Source organism: Telopea speciosissima, chromosome 9 (genome assembly GCF_018873765.1).
Source record: "Telopea speciosissima isolate NSW1024214 ecotype Mountain lineage chromosome 9, Tspe_v1, whole genome shotgun sequence".
NCBI lineage: Eukaryota > Viridiplantae > Streptophyta > Magnoliopsida > Proteales > Proteaceae > Telopea > Telopea speciosissima.
In genome coordinates this window covers 9,506,759-9,525,281 of record NC_057924.1, presented here as the reverse complement: position 1 = coordinate 9,525,281, position 18,523 = coordinate 9,506,759, and the positions used below count along the sequence as shown (strand labels likewise).

At 36.8% G+C, this 18,523-nt stretch overlaps 2 protein-coding genes across 2 annotated transcripts; both read right to left on the bottom strand.

Annotated features, from left to right (window-relative positions):
- Window positions 1-961: 961 nt before the first annotated feature.
- On the bottom strand, window positions 962-2,094 carry LOC122638618 (transcription factor MYB14-like). The gene is made up of 3 exons (XM_043831477.1): window positions 1,906-2,094; window positions 1,514-1,643; window positions 962-1,418 (listed from the first exon to the last, which is right to left on the bottom strand). Exons 1-3 carry the CDS (start codon window positions 2,036-2,038, stop codon window positions 962-964), a joined length of 720 nt encoding a protein of 239 aa, XP_043687412.1. The 5' UTR covers window positions 2,039-2,094.
- Window positions 2,095-13,870: 11,776 nt separating this feature from the next.
- On the bottom strand, window positions 13,871-15,067 carry LOC122638617 (transcription factor MYB14-like). Its single transcript, XM_043831475.1, has 3 exons — window positions 14,917-15,067; window positions 14,585-14,714; window positions 13,871-14,348 (listed from the first exon to the last, which is right to left on the bottom strand). The coding sequence occupies exons 1-3, from the start codon at window positions 15,047-15,049 to the stop codon at window positions 13,871-13,873; spliced, it is 741 nt and encodes a 246-aa protein (XP_043687410.1). The 5' UTR covers window positions 15,050-15,067.
- Between the last annotated feature and the right edge of the window lie 3,456 nt (window positions 15,068-18,523).

Sequence of the window (18,523 nt, the reverse complement as noted above, 5' to 3'; positions counted from 1 at the left end):
AGGTCAACAAGGGCGTCACCACCCAAATCTACATCGTCTTGCAGGCAAGGGGATCTTATCCCAAAGGAGATGCACATTACCCATGCACGACTCTCATGGATCTTATCCAACACTTGAGGAGCACGCATGTCTATCTGCGAGGGAACTCCTTCCCTACCCGGACTCTACCTCCCAAGAGGAGGAGATCTACTACGTGATGGACTCTCCTACCAAGGAAGCCTAACACCAACTACTGGACTCTCTACACCGCCATATTCAGCTATAAATACCCAGGTATTCTACCCCATTGACCCATCTTGAATTTCAGTAATTCATATGTTACTCAAAGAGATCTTACTTAGGCATCGGAGAGTCCTAGGCCGGAACCACACTGTATTTGTCACATCAGATATTGAAGTGAGAGTACTGTAATCTTGTTAACCCATTCTCCCCCCCCCCCCCCCCCAAAAAAAAAAATATCTTGTTAACCCACCTTTGTTTGGTGAGTTGCTTTGTAATCTGAGAGAAGAATTTTCTCTTAATGGTCAACATCTTTCAGCATTTTCTAGAGAGTATTGTAACCCCATTATTATTCTAGTGGAAGCTTTCCACGACAAAATAATTTTCTGGGATTGTATTTCAATCGGTCAGTGCATCGCCCTATCAAGGTGGAAGTTGCGGGTTCGAGACCTTGGCAAATGTGTTACATGGCTTTCCTTATTCCAGTTTTCCCAGGAGGAGACAAATAACTTGATAGACTGTAATTACACTAGTAGAGATGTCTAGATTAAATTCTGAAGCAGCAGAGTAGTTCACTAAATTTCAATCCGTTTTCTCTAATTTTACACACAATCCACCAAGAGATGCATCTTTTAAAATTCTCTTTTCCTAAATCCTACTATATATGGTAAAAGACCAAAAAAATGTACTTGATCCAAGTAGTAGCTGTTGTCTTCTTGAAGTTCTTGATATCTCATATCCTTTAGTTGAACCATTCCATGTAATTGTCTTCGTACGATCCGTAAGTACAGAAGTAGTCTTCAAGCAACAAGGGATAAAGAGGGAATTGAATTCCTGGATCAACCCAAGTTTGCTGAAAATTCTCTTGGATATAAGAGCTCCCTGCCACATATGGTTCTGTCCAGAAACCCCCAATATTGAGTTCTGCAAATTTCTCTGGTGAAACAGTACTAGTTCCAAATATAGAATCAGTGCTTGAGGAGAACAATGGTGGTGAGCTTTCCAAAGTTTGGAGTGAGAGAGCACTGGGGAGCTCTAATTCTTGTTTACTGTTAGCTTTGCATTCATCAGATGAGTTGTCTGGTTTTGATTCTGATAACTTCAACTTTTGTTTCAAGAGTTTTCTGAGTTTGCTGTGCCAGTGGTTCTTGATGTCATTGTCTGTCCTACCTGGTAATTTTGTTGCCATTGTTGCCCATCTGCAAGTAAAAGAAAATTTCTTGATGAATAATCCCCCCCCAAAAAAAAAACATTAAAGAAGAAATTCATGATTCAACATTGCTTTAATCCATACTTGTTCCCTAGAGCTTGATGCATGTTGATGATGATTTCCTCTTCTTCTCTGCTGAAATTCCCAATTTTGATATTCGGTCGCAGGTAATTCATCCATCGAAGTCTGCAACTCTTTCCACATCTTGATAGACCTACAGAGAGAACCAAAGAGATTACAATCCTTGAATATGGAAGCCACAAATCAACTTCACTGGCTAAAATTTAATTGTTGGGTTTTGAAAATCTATTCAATTTTGATGAGGGGAAGCTTCATCTATTTATTACCATAAAAAGTAGAAACTTGGATTCAGAGATTAGAGAAATAAAACCCAGATGTAAAGATTCAAAATAAGATCATCTGGGCTTATATGAAGACCTTAAAAGTAACTTCTTTTGTAAATACTAATAACCTACCGGCGTACTTGGGAAGCTCACGCCAATTCCAATGGCCATATCTGGTAATGTAAGCTACTAACTTCTTATCTTCTTCAGGAGTCCATGCTCCTTTCTTTAGTCCACTTTTATCACAACAGGGAGTTCTCACCATTTCCGGAATGTGGGAAGAACTGATTTGAACACTGAAACCAGTACTGAAAGTCTCGAACCCAAAATGCTTCTTACTTCAATCACTTCACAGCTCACCCAAAAAACTACCTATGAAATTTATACTAGCTAAGATTTTTTTTTAAAAAAAATTACTAAAAAATAAATATGTTACCAATCATGCTAACATATGATTGGCTCCCTCACTTTCTTACAGGGTTCACGGATGATGCTAGGAAATAAGATAACAGGAACAGAGAAATAAATGATCGATGTATTTTGCCACTAACGATTAACGGAAGATGTCAACACGTTTTTTTTTAAATCTTTTTTTAGTCCGGCCGTGTCTTGTTGCCACTTGCCATGGGAAACGGTCTCCAGCTTAAACTGTTCGGAGTATCTGGACTAGAATATTGAAAAAAAACAATTAATAATAACTACATATTTCAAAAGAAGCATGTTGAAAATAAGTGCGAAGGACAAATAGATATAAGTAAGTGATGGGTCAAGGGTTTCGGTTTCAAATCATGACCAAAGTTTTTTTTAAGTCACGGTGAATGAGAATCCATTTATTACAAGACTTTATAAATATGCGTGGGAAGGTATTTTAGAAAATATATTAAAACCTTATAGGGGTTCGTTGATCCTAGGATGGTGTGGTGAACTTTCATTGCATCGTGAAAGCGAAAGAAAACTTTCTCCTCCCAACTTATTTTGTTACTTTCAAATTTTGAAATTTGATTCTGCTAGTTTATTCTAGTCAAATCAGATTGGAATCAATTCAATCTCATTCCCACTTTTTAGATTAGATTAAATTAAATCAGACCAGGTAATTAATTGGATGGGATCATAGTTGACCGATCTGCTTCGAATCACTTCCATTGCATGCTAGACACGTGTCTTCTTAGGAATTAAAAAAAAGGGAGATGGGTGGTAGCTAGGGCTGCAAAGGGGAAACCGAAGCGAGAGGGAAAGGGGGAGCTAAAGTCAAAGGGGAGGGTGAGGAAGAACATAAATCAATCATTATACCATCATGATTTTTGTCTCATTATATATATTTTTTTTTTTCTTTTCTTTTCTTGACATCCAAACATAGCCTAAGTGATTATTGATCACAGCAAGAAAAGCAAACAATGTCTACAATCTCGGAGACGTGGGACATCATCCATACATAGCATTAGTAGTTTTTTATTGCCACTAAAAGAGAAGGGTTTTGTAGACACTACATTTTTCATCCCAAAGGAAGCTCATGACGACGATGAACACTTGTTCAAGGGTCAAGAGAAAGCTCCGTTTTAAGGTTTAGAAAATTCTCCAATATCTCATACACGTGGAAGATCATCCAAATAAAATGACCAATATAACCCTAAAAAGTAAACAAGATTTAAATGTAGTTAATTGACCCTAAAATCAACCTAAATTTTCAAATAAATTTATTTTCATTCTTTATTTTATCATATTTAAATTTGATTTCAAAATGAGTTTATTTACATCTAATTTAGTAAAGATTCCATTTCAAGCATATGGGGTCAACAGTCAACACTGAAAATGAGTTCTATTGACCAAAACAACCCCCACGTCCATACCGTATGGGTCCATCACTTACACTTATCCGGGTGTCTTTGCCCGAAAAAGCAAAGCGAAATGGTAACAAATTGAGAGAATTCAGATGAAAGAGGCATTTGATCGAGCACGTACGTAGGACCATTTTCTTTGAATGGTCAATTCCTTTGCTCCTAATAATTAAAGCCCACCCTCGCATCACAAGAGTAAATGAGGACGAAAATGCAAGTATTGGGGGGCAGTACAAGAGTGGAAAGTAGCTAGAGACCAGAATCCAATCTCAAGTTGGAATTAAGTCCTGGAGGTGCATTAGAGGAAGAGTCATGACATGGAACGAGCGAGAGAGAGAGAGAGGGAGTTCTTAAGTGTGCCTTGTGCCTGTGCAGATCTGGAGAGACATCTGTCGGCTTTGCTCTTCTAGATCCTCAACTTTGGATGTTATGATGGAAGAAGAAGAGAGGGTTGTTAAGGAGTTTCGAGGCGATCAAATGGGAAACATTGGCAAAGTGGCATTTTGTTCTACCATTGCTTACTTGTGGATGAAGAGAAATTTCAGGATATTTTGGAACAAAGCACGGACCAGATTTGTTGTTATTTACGATATTTCTGCTAATGTGAAGAATCGTTTTCACTCCATCACTCTGAGGGGAAAAAGATTTGCTATTTTTTACGATATTTCTGTTGATGTGAGGAATCGTTTTTCAGAACTATTGCCTTGGCTTACTGATAAATGGGGGGTGAATGCTCTTTTATCGAGCTTTTTTTTTTTTTTTTTTTTTTTTGACTGGGCCGATTGACCATCGGGGCCCCACAAGGAGGCAAGGAGAGGACCCACAAGGGATCAAATATGATACCCACAGGGCTCCACTTCTTGGACTAGGTGCCACTAAGGAGACTCGAACCACCAATCAAATTCCCTGACGTTGTTCTCTCAAGGGAGTTGTGAACCACCAGGGCAAACCCTGGATCAGCAACCTTTGTTTGATATAACAAATTAGGGAATACCAACCAACACTCACACACAAACAGCCGCTAGCTCGGCTGATTGGAGGCATTGTTAGTTGAGTGCATGCCCCCCAGGAGGTCAAGGGATCGACTCTCCTGGATTGCAAATTGTGCCAAAAAGGCACCCCTCTCTCCCCTCTTTCCCCCCCCCCCCCACTTAGTTGTAGATTATGACCGGGCTTGTTTTAGCCTTCCCCCTTAGCTTGTAGTTGGCCTGTGGGCCCTTGAGTAGGGTAGACCAAAAACAAATAAATAAAAAAACCAACACTCATACCCAAAAGTGAACACTTTGGCGGCCACAGGAGTGGGAGTCCGGTGACTCTTCACGTACGTGAGCGTATGTGAACGACTCAGAATCGTTCAAATGGAATATTCTCACATATTAGATTCCATCTGAACGATTGTGAGTCGTTCACGTATACTCATGTACGTGAAGATTCCCCACTCACCAGGCGTGGTGCCATATAATCACACCTTTAGAAGTTTATTATTTGTGATACATAATAAACCTCTCCTTCCTCCCATGCATGCATAGCCCCTCCCTAGTCCCCAGATCGATCACATTTCATTGCACAGTCATGGCTATTAATTAACCACCATTACGAGATTTCTAACTCTGGATTCACACATCCCCACCTCTCCACTGTCACTCTATCATGGCCTTAAAAGGGTAATATGACTGACCTCCCAACCCCACTTGTAATTTCTGTGTTATTTTCTTATATGTGTACATGCATTGAGAGCTAGCGTGAGCAATTAACATTAATTAACTTGGGTTTTATTAAATAAGCGAGTGTGATTAATATCTCTATAGGTCTATTTAGAACCTGACACCCCCTTTTAATTGTCTCTTACCTTATTCTAAAAAGGTTTTTAAGACATGTATTAAAGGGTTTTAAAAAATAAGTTAAAAATGACATATCACTATGTCATTGTTATGCATATTTTTCGAGTACGCATTTGATCTGACACTATTACTCTCATTGGAAGAAAAAAATGTCATAAAAAAAGGACAAAACGTGAAGATTTTCTACACTCAAAAAAATAAAGTTACAAATTATTTAGCACATTAAGAGGTGTCAATAAGAAAACCTCATTAAATAAAGTGGGCATGAAATACCATTTAGAGGTCAGCTAGCTTGGATGGAGATTTGACCCCCTTGTCCCCACAACATATGAAAGTAACAATATCTCCTAAATGTGCTACTCTTTAAACAAAAAAAACAAAAAAAAATAGGAAAGTGACTAACAAGAGAGGTTATGTTCACATTTTTAGAAACCAAATTTCAACTACTGATGTAGCCTTGTTGAAATGAGTCTACATCATATGGGACTATACTTTTATAACTCGCAATATCTCAATAAGTTTAATTTGTTTCATCAATTTAAAAATTCAATTAAGACTGAACAATGGTAAGATATTGACCTCCGATTAGTTCAAAAACTATAAATTAATGTTTCAAAATTCCGGGTCTGTAAAATCTATCCATGTCTTAAACTCTTATAAAATGTTTTGTAAGGATTTTAGATTTTTTAGACCGAATTATTTGTAAAAATCAAAATTGTTCTTGCCGAATCATTCATGGACTCTAATAAAATCTAGGGAAAATTACGCGTACACTCCCTGTATTTTGCCTTAAGTAATAATCAACCTGAAGTTTCAAAAAACGCATTTGTACACCTCCTCTATTTTTTTAAAAACTACAAAATTAACGATCGTTAGGAGGTGACTGTTAAGTGATGTTGTCATCGTTATTTTCACTTGAAATGACAATTTTACCTTCTTAATTCCCAAACCCTTTCTCCCTTGATTTACCCCCTTTCACATTCACCCCGGCCCCTTTGCTGGTTGCCCCAACACCTTGGCCAAACTCCACCCTTTGCATCACCCCCTCCCCGGCCACTTCTGGGAAGGCTTTCGCTAAGAGGGTTGGGGTGGATGTCAAGGGAAAGAAGAAGAAGTTATCGCCTCAAGATGCAGCTCTGATGATCTAGATGACCTTCAGAGCTTATATATTTGATCCGTCGATCACAAGCTCCCCGTGCGCTTTGCGACTTGGCTATGGCCAAGGCCAAGTTGAAGGAGAGTAGGGCGTTGTTCAATAAGTTCTCTTACCGCCTCTGTATTTCCCGCGATGCTGAAGACTTCTAAGAGTTGAATAGATCCATGTTTTGTCTGCTGTTTTTGGAAATTCTCTGTTAAGTTTTTCTTGACTTCCCCACTGCAACTGCAAAGATGAGCGGACTCTAATTTCACAGTATCTATCGTTTTTAGTAGAGACTAGAAACTAGGGATCGGATCGTCTACGGCGCGGTTATGCATCTGCCTGTCTCGCTGTCTTGCTGCTGCAGATACTGATGCCACGCATAAAGACCACCTTACACCCACTCGGGCAAGGTGTTCGGGCAGGGGTAAAGCAGTCTTTACACGTGGCACTGTGTCTGCGTAGCACAGGTAGGACAGGCAGCTGCGCTGTAGACGATCCAAATTGAGAAACTAGAGAGTTGATTCCAGGTGAAATGATTGAATAGTTACGATAAATGTTACATTAAAATAGATTTAAAAAATAAGTTAAAAGTGACATATCACTATGTCATTATCAAAATGGATCATTTTTATGCATGTTTTTCAAGTACGCATTTGATATGAAAGCTAGCTTGGATGGAGATTTGTCCTCCTTGTCCCCACAAAATAAGAAAGTAGCAATATCTCCTAAATGTGTTATTCATCATAAAACAAAAAAAACAAAAAACAGAAAGTGACTAACAAAAGCGATTGGTTACGTTCACATTTTTAGAAATCAAATTTCGGTGGTTGGTGTATTCACACATCTAAACCAAATTCAACTACAGATGTAGTCTTGCTGAAGTGAGTCTGCGTCATGGGACTATATTTCTATAACTCTCAACATCTCAATAAATTTAATTTGTTTCATCAATTTTAAAATTCATAAAACTGAACAATGGTAAAATGCCCAGGGAAAGCGAAATTTTCATTGATTGCAAAACTCTACTCCCATCCGCTTTCCAGTTATATTGGTGGAAATTATGAACCCCAACTCTTTCTTTTTTTTTTGGGTGTCACTTAGTCTCTCTGCATCATTCCTTCACCCAACCATCGGATCTCAAGATTAGTTGTGCCAAAGCTCTGTGGATACTTTCCAAAGGAAGTGGGGCTGGGGTGATGCAGAAGGTGGAGTTCGGTCAAGGTGTTAGGGCTACCAGCTAGGGGGATGATGGTAAAAGGGGAAATCAATGGAGAAAAGTTTTGGGAATTAAGAGGGTAAATTTGTCATTCAAATTAAAAAAAAAAAGAGATAATGTCATCACTTAATAGTCACCTCCTAACGGAACATTAATTTTGTATTTTTTTAAAAAAATAAAAAAGTGTACGTGTTTTTTGAAACTTTAAATTTTTTATTACATTAGGCAAAGTACCGGAGGTGTACACATAATTTTCCCTAAAATCTATTAATCTCTTCACTAATTAACATCCTTGGATATGTGAGGCTGGTCACCCAATGTGATTACATCATGTAGGGTCCTCTAACATCGCAAACCCCATAAAACAAGAGAAATGAAAACTAAAAATTAATTTTCCAAAAGTTGATTTGGTTGTAATTCTGATGAGACTCAAAATCTGAGAGGTTTGCATTTTATTTAATTACGGCCGCACTGCAGGCTTTCATGTATGGGCCTTACAGTCCTCATCAATTCAACAACATATATGATAGGAGTCCCAAATGTAGAATTTGGTTCCTATAAAAAAAAAAAAAGTGTAGAATTTGGTCCAATTTGGACTCAGCCTCAATTTCTATTAGCATTGTAAACAACTTCAAATTGTATCATGAGTCATTAATTAGATGTTACTCACATATTTAACATTGCCACGTGATCAAATACCACTTCTTGAATTGAAAATAATGCTCTCTAAGTGTGCTTCAGTTAGAACCCAAGCTCCAAACAAATTGATCTTGTTATGGCGGTTCGATTCGGTTTTTTTGGTTTTGGTGTGAGTTTTAGGGAAATCGAAACCAAACCAATGAGAAATTTTCAGTTCGATTTTAGTTCGTTTTGGATTCGGGTCCGGTTTGGTTTTTGTTATCGGTTTCAATTTGATTTGGGTTCTAGGTAGGAATTATTTAGGGTTTTTAGGGTTCGGTTCAAATTCGGTCCTATCATCACTCGTCGATTTAGCCCGAACCTAGTTGAGACTTAATGGTACTCTAACCTTTAAACCGATAAAGCCTCGGTTCGATTTGGATCAGGCTCAATCGGGTCGGACAAGTTTGATTTGTTCGGTTTAGGTTTTGACACTCTTAAGGTTGCAGAGATGTTTTCTAGCTGTACCTTAATTATTCGGATCTGGCTCTTGTCCTGCAGTGGCGGGAGCTGGAGCGTCCAACCCATGGAAACCACCTAAAAACAAGGGGTGGGGTGGGCATTTCACATGTGGGGCCCAGGTGGGACCCACCTGTGAAATGACCACCCAACCCCTGTTTTGGCTGTCGTTTAGCTGGGTTGGACGCTCCAGCTCCCACCACTGCAGGACAAAAGTCAAATCGTAATTATTCTTTGGGTTTGAAAAGATCCAATCCCAATGAGCTTCTTTCTTGTTCTTTTTCTTTTTTTTCTTTTTTTCTTTTTTTTTTTTTTTTTTTTTTTGGTTGTTGTTGTTGGTGGGGGATAATATATGAGCTTCTTTCTTTTGGCCAAATAAAATGACGTCTCTATAATTATGTCATTGTCAATCGTCAGCATGACGAAGTACGTAAGAGTTCTTCGTTTTTAGTTAAATTTTTTAAATAAAAAATATGTAAGACATGATGACTATGGAATTGTGTTTCACACCTGATTTTGATTTAAAATAATATTAGTTTTTTTGCTTTATCTTTTGGAACTCGGCTTCCTCATGTTCCATCGTCAATATCGATCATTGTATTATCCATAACGCAAGTGTGAAAGTTCAATAATATAAAGAAAGAAAAAGAAAAGAAAAGAAAGACTTGAAAAAAAAGTAGCTAGGAGTAGGACTGTAAGAACGTTTAATAATATAAAGAAAGAAAAAGAAAAGAGAAGAGACGAAAGACTTGACAAAAAATTAGCTTAAGACTGTAAAACATAAAAGAACACTACTACCACCATAAAGAAAGAAAGACTTGGCCTGGAAATTAAATACACGAAGACCAATAATTGGATCAACCCTGTGCGTGGATCTAAATTAGGGTTTCATTAATTCCCAGTGGAGAAGAGAGAGAGACAGAGAGAGAGAGAGAGAAGTCAAAAGTCTTCAAACAATTCCCAGTCCATATTTCCATATCAAAATGAGGAATAGCAACTACTGAATATATTCCAATTCCACTCAAGGGGTCTCAGCTGGGATCTCAAGTGTCCCATCAGGTCAGGTCATCTCTTAAACATTCACATGGTGAAAGTGGGATCCAAATATTTGGAAATAGGAATATCACCAGATATGCATTATCAACTTTAATTGGATTTTTCCATTAAAAAATTAAAAAAAAAAAAAAAACCTTTAATTGGATTTATCATTTAGCAGAGCAGAAGTCTCTACATAATACATATGGACTGACTCCACCCTAAAGACAACCTTTTGTTGTGAACAGAATCTTAGCTGTTCCCAAAACCAGAAAAACAAAAAAAGAGGAGGGAGATAATGGGAACGAAATCTATACATATAATCTTGTATCTTAGATATTAAATAAATGGAAAATTATCTCCTCTGATTCCTTGTCCAGTTTCCCAATGCCTCATTCGAACAGGGGTAGGGTGATCATTATGCCCCTTATTATAGGTACTAAAGAACTAAACCGAACAGAGATCTAGAGGAGATAAAAATCCGATTAGAATTCTTAATGGTTGAATGCGTTGGAGACAAGGCTACCAACACTTAGGTGATCAGTTTTGAGTTCTATGAGAGAGAGAGAGAGAGAGAGAGAGAGGGGGGGTTAATTTCATTTGTTTCAACTTTCCACAAACAACTTTGTCCACCTAGTGGACCCCCTGTTCATGCAGAAGGTTCTGCTACCTCCTTTGCCTAGACCCTGCTATGGTCAAGAATGCCCCCCACCTTGACCAAGGTGATCTATTCCTAGGCATATCTTCACCTCTTAGAGAGCTATCACTCAACACCCTCTCATAGTATCTTTGTTTTTTTTTGGGTTGAAATAGTATCCCTAATTATTGTTTCTATTGGAATGCCTTCGAAGATGTTGATCATTTATTCTTTTCTTATCCATTCTCTAGGAAAATTTGGGTAGATGTTCTTTTCAAATATGGGTCCGCCCCTAGGTTGATTGGGTCTTTTGATCATGAATGGGGTTGGGTTTAATCTTGCTTCGACGGGAATTCTATATGTAATACTATTGGTCATCTTGCATTTTGTGCAGAGATTTACCACATTTGGTGGGAGCGTACATGAGATGGTGGACTTCTTGATTTAGGAATTACCATCAGATTTTGTCTATTATTGCTATTGCTCATTAGAAAGCTCTCACTAATTTAAAAAAAGGCATACCCAGTCCACGAGACTCCCACCACTATAACGAGGTTTGGAGAGGGTCATACTGTACACAACCTTATCTTCGTTTTGTAAAGAGGTCATTTTCAGAGACTTGCACTTATGACCACTTGATCACAATGGAGCAACCTAACCATTACACCAAGGTCCACCCTCAAAGCTCTCACAAATTTATCTCCCTTTTTTTTATGACAAAAAACGAAAATATATTAGAAAGAAGATAAATTTACAGTAATATTGTGGACAAAAGAAAGCAAATTAGCTCTCACTAATTTATCTCCTTGTCATGAAAGTGTTAGAAACGGGTTTATTGCTAGTTGTTGGGAAATCTCAGTGCAATTTGGCCCCTAGCATGATTGTTCATTGTCACTTTCCATTCCTTTTCCTCATTGTCGCTTTCCCTTCCTTTCTCCTATCTCTTTAATTTATTTGTGTGTTTGTTTTGTTGAGTAGTTTCTCGTATTGTATTGTCTAAGCTTCTTGGATGGTCTTTGTCGGATGGTTTTCCCTCCTCCCTTGTTTGAATTCTTTTCCTTAGCTTTAATATATTATTTATTCAAAAATATAAAAAAAAAAAACTTTTCATAAAAAAATATTACCGAAGTTGTCAAGAAAGCAAAAGTAAATCTAATAAGTTTATGTACAAAGTCTTCTTCCACCCATAAAGGACGGTTTACACATCATCCTAGGATTCACAATCCCCTATAGGATTTTAGTACTAATTTTCCAAACTACACTCGTGATGCCCTCTCTCGCCTATCTGACACCCGCGGTGAATTAAATCCCATTCACATTTCATTCACGGTGAGTGGAGGAAAACTAAGTCCTAAATTTATTGTGTTGAGGAATCTGAAACTTACGAACTAATGAATCTTTTTTTTAATAGATAAATCACTTTATAAGAAAAAGAAAGAAAATATATTTACGTACACATCCAACGAGAGGCTCCAATACTCTCATAAGGACAGCCCCATGGAGAGGAAGAGAGGGACTCACTTCACTAAGAGGAACCCTAATGCCCAAACCCGAAAGGCTTAAAGAGTAGTCAATCCAAGGGGGAGCCAAACTAGTTAGCCAGTCCAGGTGCGGTGGATTTTCCATTTCTCAGCCAAGTACCTGTCCACGCAAGGGGGAGCCGAACTAGTGAATTTTAAGGTGTGTTTGGTTGCGTAAATCTGTTGGAGCTTGCATTGATTCTGGATGGTTATCTACAAAGTTACCATCTGTGGATTCGTTATTCTCGAAAATAAATTATTTGATTATCATGATTATGTGACGTGAATCTTTTGGAAAATTGTTTGGTTACCCTGAGTTTGTCAATTGGATTCATCCTGAATCTATCTGAAAAACTGTTTGGTTACCCTAAGTCTATCAGTTGATAAAATATTAGCTTTTAATTAAATTTTAATTTTTTATATTAATATATTTTTTTTACTTACATATTAGTTTTTTATATTAAATATTACTTTTATAATAAATTATTAGTTTTATATTAAATATTAGTTTTTATATTAAATATTACTTTTTTAATTAACTATTAGTTTTTTATATTAAATATTAGTTTTTTATTTAATTGATTATTAGTATTTTATTTAAAAAATATAGCATAATGTTTAACTAAAAATGGTATTTTTATTTAATAAAATATAAGATTTTATTTCATTAACTATTAGTGTTTTATTTAATTAAATATTAGTGTTTTATTTTAATTAAATATTGGTGCTATATTTCTAATAAAAAATCAATTATTAAAAATGTTGCTTCCAGGTTGAATCATGATATTCACACACCCAAATGGCATAGCAAGAATTATCCCCAGAAAACCTTAACTTGAAAATCCTCAAATCTCACTTGTTTCATTTTCTTAAAAATCGAGTACTCAACCCAAGCCCTCCACTACCATCACAAACCTCAAAACAAAAAAAAAAAAAAAAAAAAAAAAAAACCTCATTCGGGTCACCACCAAAAATATCGGAGCGGACCAATCTTCGTAACGAGTACAAGAATTCAAAACACACATAACAATTTCCTATCTCTTCTTAATTCCATTTCCTGTGTGTGTCATCCCATGTATGATGCCCTAATTGGTTGTGAGACCATCCCCTCATGGAGACTATTAGATTAGCAAAGGTCATAGATAAAAATGGAAATTCTTTCAGTGCTAGATGGAATATAAAGCTTTGGAAAAACGACTTTCAATTTGCTTTTCTAGATTGTTTTCCAGGAAAGGGAAAGGGAATTTCTCTTCTATTTTTGTCCTTTCTTTATCTTTGGGACATTTTGTCCCTCTGTTACTTCCCCTCCAATTAATCCCTTTTCTTGGAACTTGCATATTGAAGCATTGCATCATTGCATGTCGACCTCTCCCTTATTTTACTAATTGACTTTGCTAATCTTGGCTCAAAGAACAGTCTTTTTTCAAATCATTTTGAACTAATTAGAAATAGATACTCATTCTTAATAGGAAGACACTACTAAATCACATGTACAATATAATTATCACTTTTTTGAATCATTAATAGATACTCTTTGAGGCATCAAACAGACACAATTTCTCTAAATTTCAATCCATATTTTCTAATTTTAAACAATCCACCAAGAGATACATCCCTTAAATTAATCCTCTTTCCCTCACTGCATCATTCTATGGTAATTAAAGACTAACAGAATCATACATACTTGAAATAGCTGTGTTGACTTCTTGAAGTTCTTGATATCTCATATACTTTACTAGAACCATTCCATGTAATTGTCTTCATAAGATGGGTAAGTAAAGAAGTAATCTTCAAGCAATAAGGGATAAAGAGGGAATTGGATTTCTGGGTCACCCCAAGTTTGCTGAAAATTCTCTTGGATATAAGAATTCCCTGCCACATATGGTTCTGTCCAGAAATCTCCATTGAGTTCTGCAAATTTTTCTGGTGATGAAACAGTACTATATTCAGTACTTGAGAAGGACAAATCACTCAAAGATGGTACTGGAGACAAGGTTGATGAGCTTTCCAAAGTTTGGAGTGATAGAGCACTGGGGAGCTCTAATTCTTGTTCACTGTCAGCTTTGCATTCAGAACCTCTTTCAGATAAGGTGTCTGGTTTTGATTCTGAAGACTTCAGATTCTGTTTCAAGTGTTTTCTGAGGTTGGTGTGCCAGTGGTTCTTGATTTCATTGTCTGTCCTTCCTGGTAATTTTGCTGCAATTGATGCCCATCTGCAAGTTTTTTTTTTTTTAAAAACAAAAGATAATTTCTAAGATTTCTATTTCAGTGGGAATATGAATAAACTGATGGGTTTCAGGTAGAAGGCGAAAATAATAATCTCATATCGGATGTGAGTAGTTCGATGTAAAAATTTATAATTACTTGCGCACGAAAAAAAAAGAAAAAACAACATAAAATGATAAAATCATGATTCAACAAAAGTTATATTCCTTTAATTCATACTTACTTATTCCCTAGAGTTTGATGCATGTTGATGATGATTTCCTCTTCTTCTTTGCTGAAATTCCCTATTTTGATATTTGGCCTCAGGTAATTCATCCATCGAAGTCTGCAACTCTTTCCACATCTTGATAGACCTGCAGATCGAGAGAACCAAAGAGATTGGAATCCATATGAACATGAAAGACTTCAAAACTCAAAAAATGAAGATTTGGATTCAGAGATTAGTGAGAAACAAACCCAGATGAAAACATTCATAATAAGATCATCCGGGCTCATAAGATGAAGACCTTTTTAAAAATAAAATAAAAAAACTTTTTTCTGTAAAAGCTAACCTACCGGCGAACTTGGGAAGCTCTCGCCAGTTCCAATGGCCATATCTGGTAATGTAAGCTACCAACTTCTTATCTTCTTCAGGAGTCCATGACCCTTTCTTTAATCCACTTTTCTCACAACAAGGAGTTCTCACCATTTCTGGAATGTGAAAAGAAACGCTTTGAACACCGAAACCAGTACTAAAAGTCTCAACTCAATCACTTCAAAGCTACTCATCAAATTTATACTCAAGGATCATAGTAGAAAACCAGGTTTTTTTTATTTTTTATTTTAATATAAATAAGGTCAAGATCAGATCCAAATGTAAACAACCATGCTAGCATCTGATTGGTTCCGTCCTTTTCTTACATGTTTCGTGGATGATGCTTGGAAGGGTAACACAAACGGGAAAATGATAGGCAGATGGCAAATGAGTCAAATGACGTATCATTCTTGCTACCATGTGTCTCTTACTCATGGTTTTAGTGCACTATATCAATCAACACTAAAACCGATACAATATCAGATTGGTATCAGCAAAGATCAATCGTATCGAACAAATTTACTTTTGATTCATCGTTAAAATTGAAATTTTTACCATTTTACCCCTTGTTTGTACCATGTTATCGATACGGTATCAACACAGTATTAAGATCAATAACTTACAAAACTGGTATGTATCACTTGAATTTTTTTCGTATACTGTTCCCTGACCGGTGTGGTTTCCTAGTTCCTCTCACAAGAGGAGGGTGGACCTCACCTGGGCAGACTGTTCGGTCAAGTGCTCCAGGTGGGTCCCACCCCCATCTTGTGAGAGGAACTAGGGAACCGCACCGGTCAGGAAACCGTAGACGATAACGACTCATCACTTGATACTAGTAATACAATACTGATACCTCAAACCATATTCTCATTTACTGTTAATAAAGTTTTCTTTGGGGGAGTGCAAAGGCCAAGCGTGCACGACACCCCTTGAGAACATACATTGTAGCATCTTTGGAAGAGATTTTCATCTTTTATGAAGATGAGACAGTCATTTCACCTCACTATGCTTGGCATGACCCCTATGTCTCCAATAGAGAATTTTTCTTGTTTTTTAATTTCTTTCGTCAACTTAATTTCTCTGGACTCCAATGTAAGCCAAAAAAAAAAAAAGTTTCAAAAGAGGCAAATTGAGAATGGGACCAGGTTTCGAACGAAGACCAAAGTTTTTGAAGTTCTTATTTTATTACTTGCAAATTTTAAAATATGAATCACAAGTGAAATTGAAGGAAAGATTCCTGGAACCATCCATGGGAGTTATGGATATAAGATTCGGAATCGGATCACCGATTCTGGTTGAGTTGGATTGGAATTGACTTAAGTTGATCCTCGATCACTACGTAGATGATCAAAATAAGCCAACTAATCAGATCGGTCCCACCGATTCACTTCAATGCATGTTGAACGCGTGGTGTTTTTTCAAGAATTTAAAATAAAGTGAAAAGTCCCGGAAGAATCAATGGAGAGGGAGAAGAATTTAGCTCGTCTCCAGGGAGCCCAGCATACACTGGACACTGCCAGCCGTTGGGTTGTGCCGCACACATTCCTAGGCATGCACCGAGATGTGTGCCGTACAACTCAACTTCTAGATGCCCCTTGGGCGCATCTTGGGCACTGGGTTTCCTGAAGACGATCCTGATCTGAGGAGGAGAGGGAAGGGCATGGCCGCTCAAGGAGGCGGAGGGGGAGAATAGGGGAAGCCAGAGCTGGAGGGAAGGGGAGGGATGATCGTATTCTGCTTCTCCATAGCAACAATATATAGACATGGGACCTAATCTTAAGTGGTGGGATAATCCTATATGTGATCCTTCTAAGGTTGTTGTAATTTCTTTTTTATTCACCAACAAGTACATAAGTAAAGTATTTACTTATTATATGCGGGTGATAATATAAAACCCATAAATTCGTAAAAGTATTTACCTCTTAGTCTCTACACTTAACAATATCGTTCAAATAGGTCAACGGGCATGGAATAATAACACCATCTATAATCATAACATATCAGAAACATATAATCAGTGAATCTCAATCATGAATTGGACATAAAAGTTTCATAAAATATTTTTAAATATAATTATTTAAATAATATGATATTTAAAAGTATTTGTAAACATTTTATAAAACTACACCAAAGTCAGAATTTTGTCCAATCATAGACAATGAATTCCCACTTGATATTTTCCTTACAAGGGAAGTGGATTCCATATAAAGAACCTCTTTCATTTACCAATGAACATTGTGAATCCAATGCATCGATAATTAGTCAGTATTAGCATTAATCTTTTGTACACCAAAATGCATAAACCATAAAGTCCAACTATAAAAATTAGAACATATCAAATCTGGAGACTAGAATACCAATAATGAGAGTCTCGTGGTCTTTTTCTTTTTTTTTTTTTTGGTAACAGAGTCTTGTGGTTAAATAACAAGAGACGACATTCCATGCCAGATTCGCCTAATGATCCAATTCGATACACACAATATATAAGTACTTTACATTTATATTTCTCTAGAATCTCATTCACTACAAATATACAATGTAACAACCATAAGAATTAAAATTTTAGTTCAATGCCTAGTTGTGAACAATTTAAATATCTGAACTTAGGGTATTATTCAATGGCAAAAAAAATAACAAAAATTATTTAAATTGGATTTAATGGACACAAATATCCAACACCGGAAGCGTGAGTGCGTGACACAAGAAAGGATAATGAGGTCATTGCAGCATGAGACCGTGCTTAAGTCCCCAAGAAAGACTTGATCAGCCGTTGCATTTTTTATTATTTTTAATTATTTTTTCACATCGATTCAATATCCGGTCCAATAAAATGAATCTTTTTGGAGAATCAGCCATTGTTGGTCGATCCAACCGATCCAATCACCGATTCAACCATTGGACCGGTCGATTGGACAGTGGTTGGACCAAACAAAAAGCAAAATTAAGCATGGGTTTAGACAAATAACCCAGATCAGACCATCGAGTCAGGTGGCTAGATTGTCTTCAGACCAAAGGGTCCTTAGGCCTGGTTCATTTTTAAACCGGTTTGGTATAATCCGAACCACCCAATAGTATAATTTAAACTATCTTTTTGAATAATCAGGATAGACATTGGAAGGAAGGCATAGTCCAAGTCCAAGAGGCCAAATTTGGATCCACAGCGACCAAAGGGCAATCACTGACCCCAGATGTTATAATTTGTAAAACATCTTTGTTAGAGAGAATATAACTAAGCTGGTTCCTTATGTTACTTTATTTGGTTCTAGAGAAATTTATTAACCCATTAATTATTGGAGATTATAAAATCACGTGTGAAAACCCAATATTTTTTTACTAAATTTTGATGTTTAGTTGTCAACTAGTATAGACAGATACAATTAATGGAGAGTGGAGACAAAAGAACAGAGTCAACTAATGGTTAGTTCAATAGTCATTAAAGAAAGATGTATTATTAGACTAATGGAGGTTTCAGGGAATGCTGTTAATGGGTTAGAATACAATGGACATGTGGTTGGTTTTGTCAGAATAAGAAGACTTCAAGAAGATATGAACAAGGGAAGTGCTAAGGGGTATTAAAATCCTCCGCAG

What these genes read in the sequence shown, in the direction of transcription:
- LOC122638618 (XM_043831477.1), bottom strand. Translation starts at nt 2,038, where the DNA reads ATGGTGAGAACTCCCTGTTGTGATAAAAGTGGACTAAAGAAAGGAGCA. An exon ending in TGAGCTTCCCAAGTACGCCG is followed by an intron (nt 1,644 to 1,905) that starts GTAGGTTATTAG and finishes TTCTCTCTGTAG; the next exon opens with GTCTATCAAGATGTGGAAAG. An exon ending in CATCAAGCTCTAGGGAACAA is followed by an intron (nt 1,419 to 1,513) that starts GTATGGATTAAA and finishes TTTTACTTGCAG; the next exon opens with ATGGGCAACAATGGCAACAA.
- LOC122638617 (XM_043831475.1), bottom strand. Translation starts at nt 15,049, where the DNA reads ATGGTGAGAACTCCTTGTTGTGAGAAAAGTGGATTAAAGAAAGGGTCA. An exon ending in AGAGCTTCCCAAGTTCGCCG is followed by an intron (nt 14,715 to 14,916) that starts GTAGGTTAGCTT and finishes CTCGATCTGCAG; the next exon opens with GTCTATCAAGATGTGGAAAG. An exon ending in CATCAAACTCTAGGGAATAA is followed by an intron (nt 14,349 to 14,584) that starts GTAAGTATGAAT and finishes AAAAACTTGCAG; the next exon opens with ATGGGCATCAATTGCAGCAA.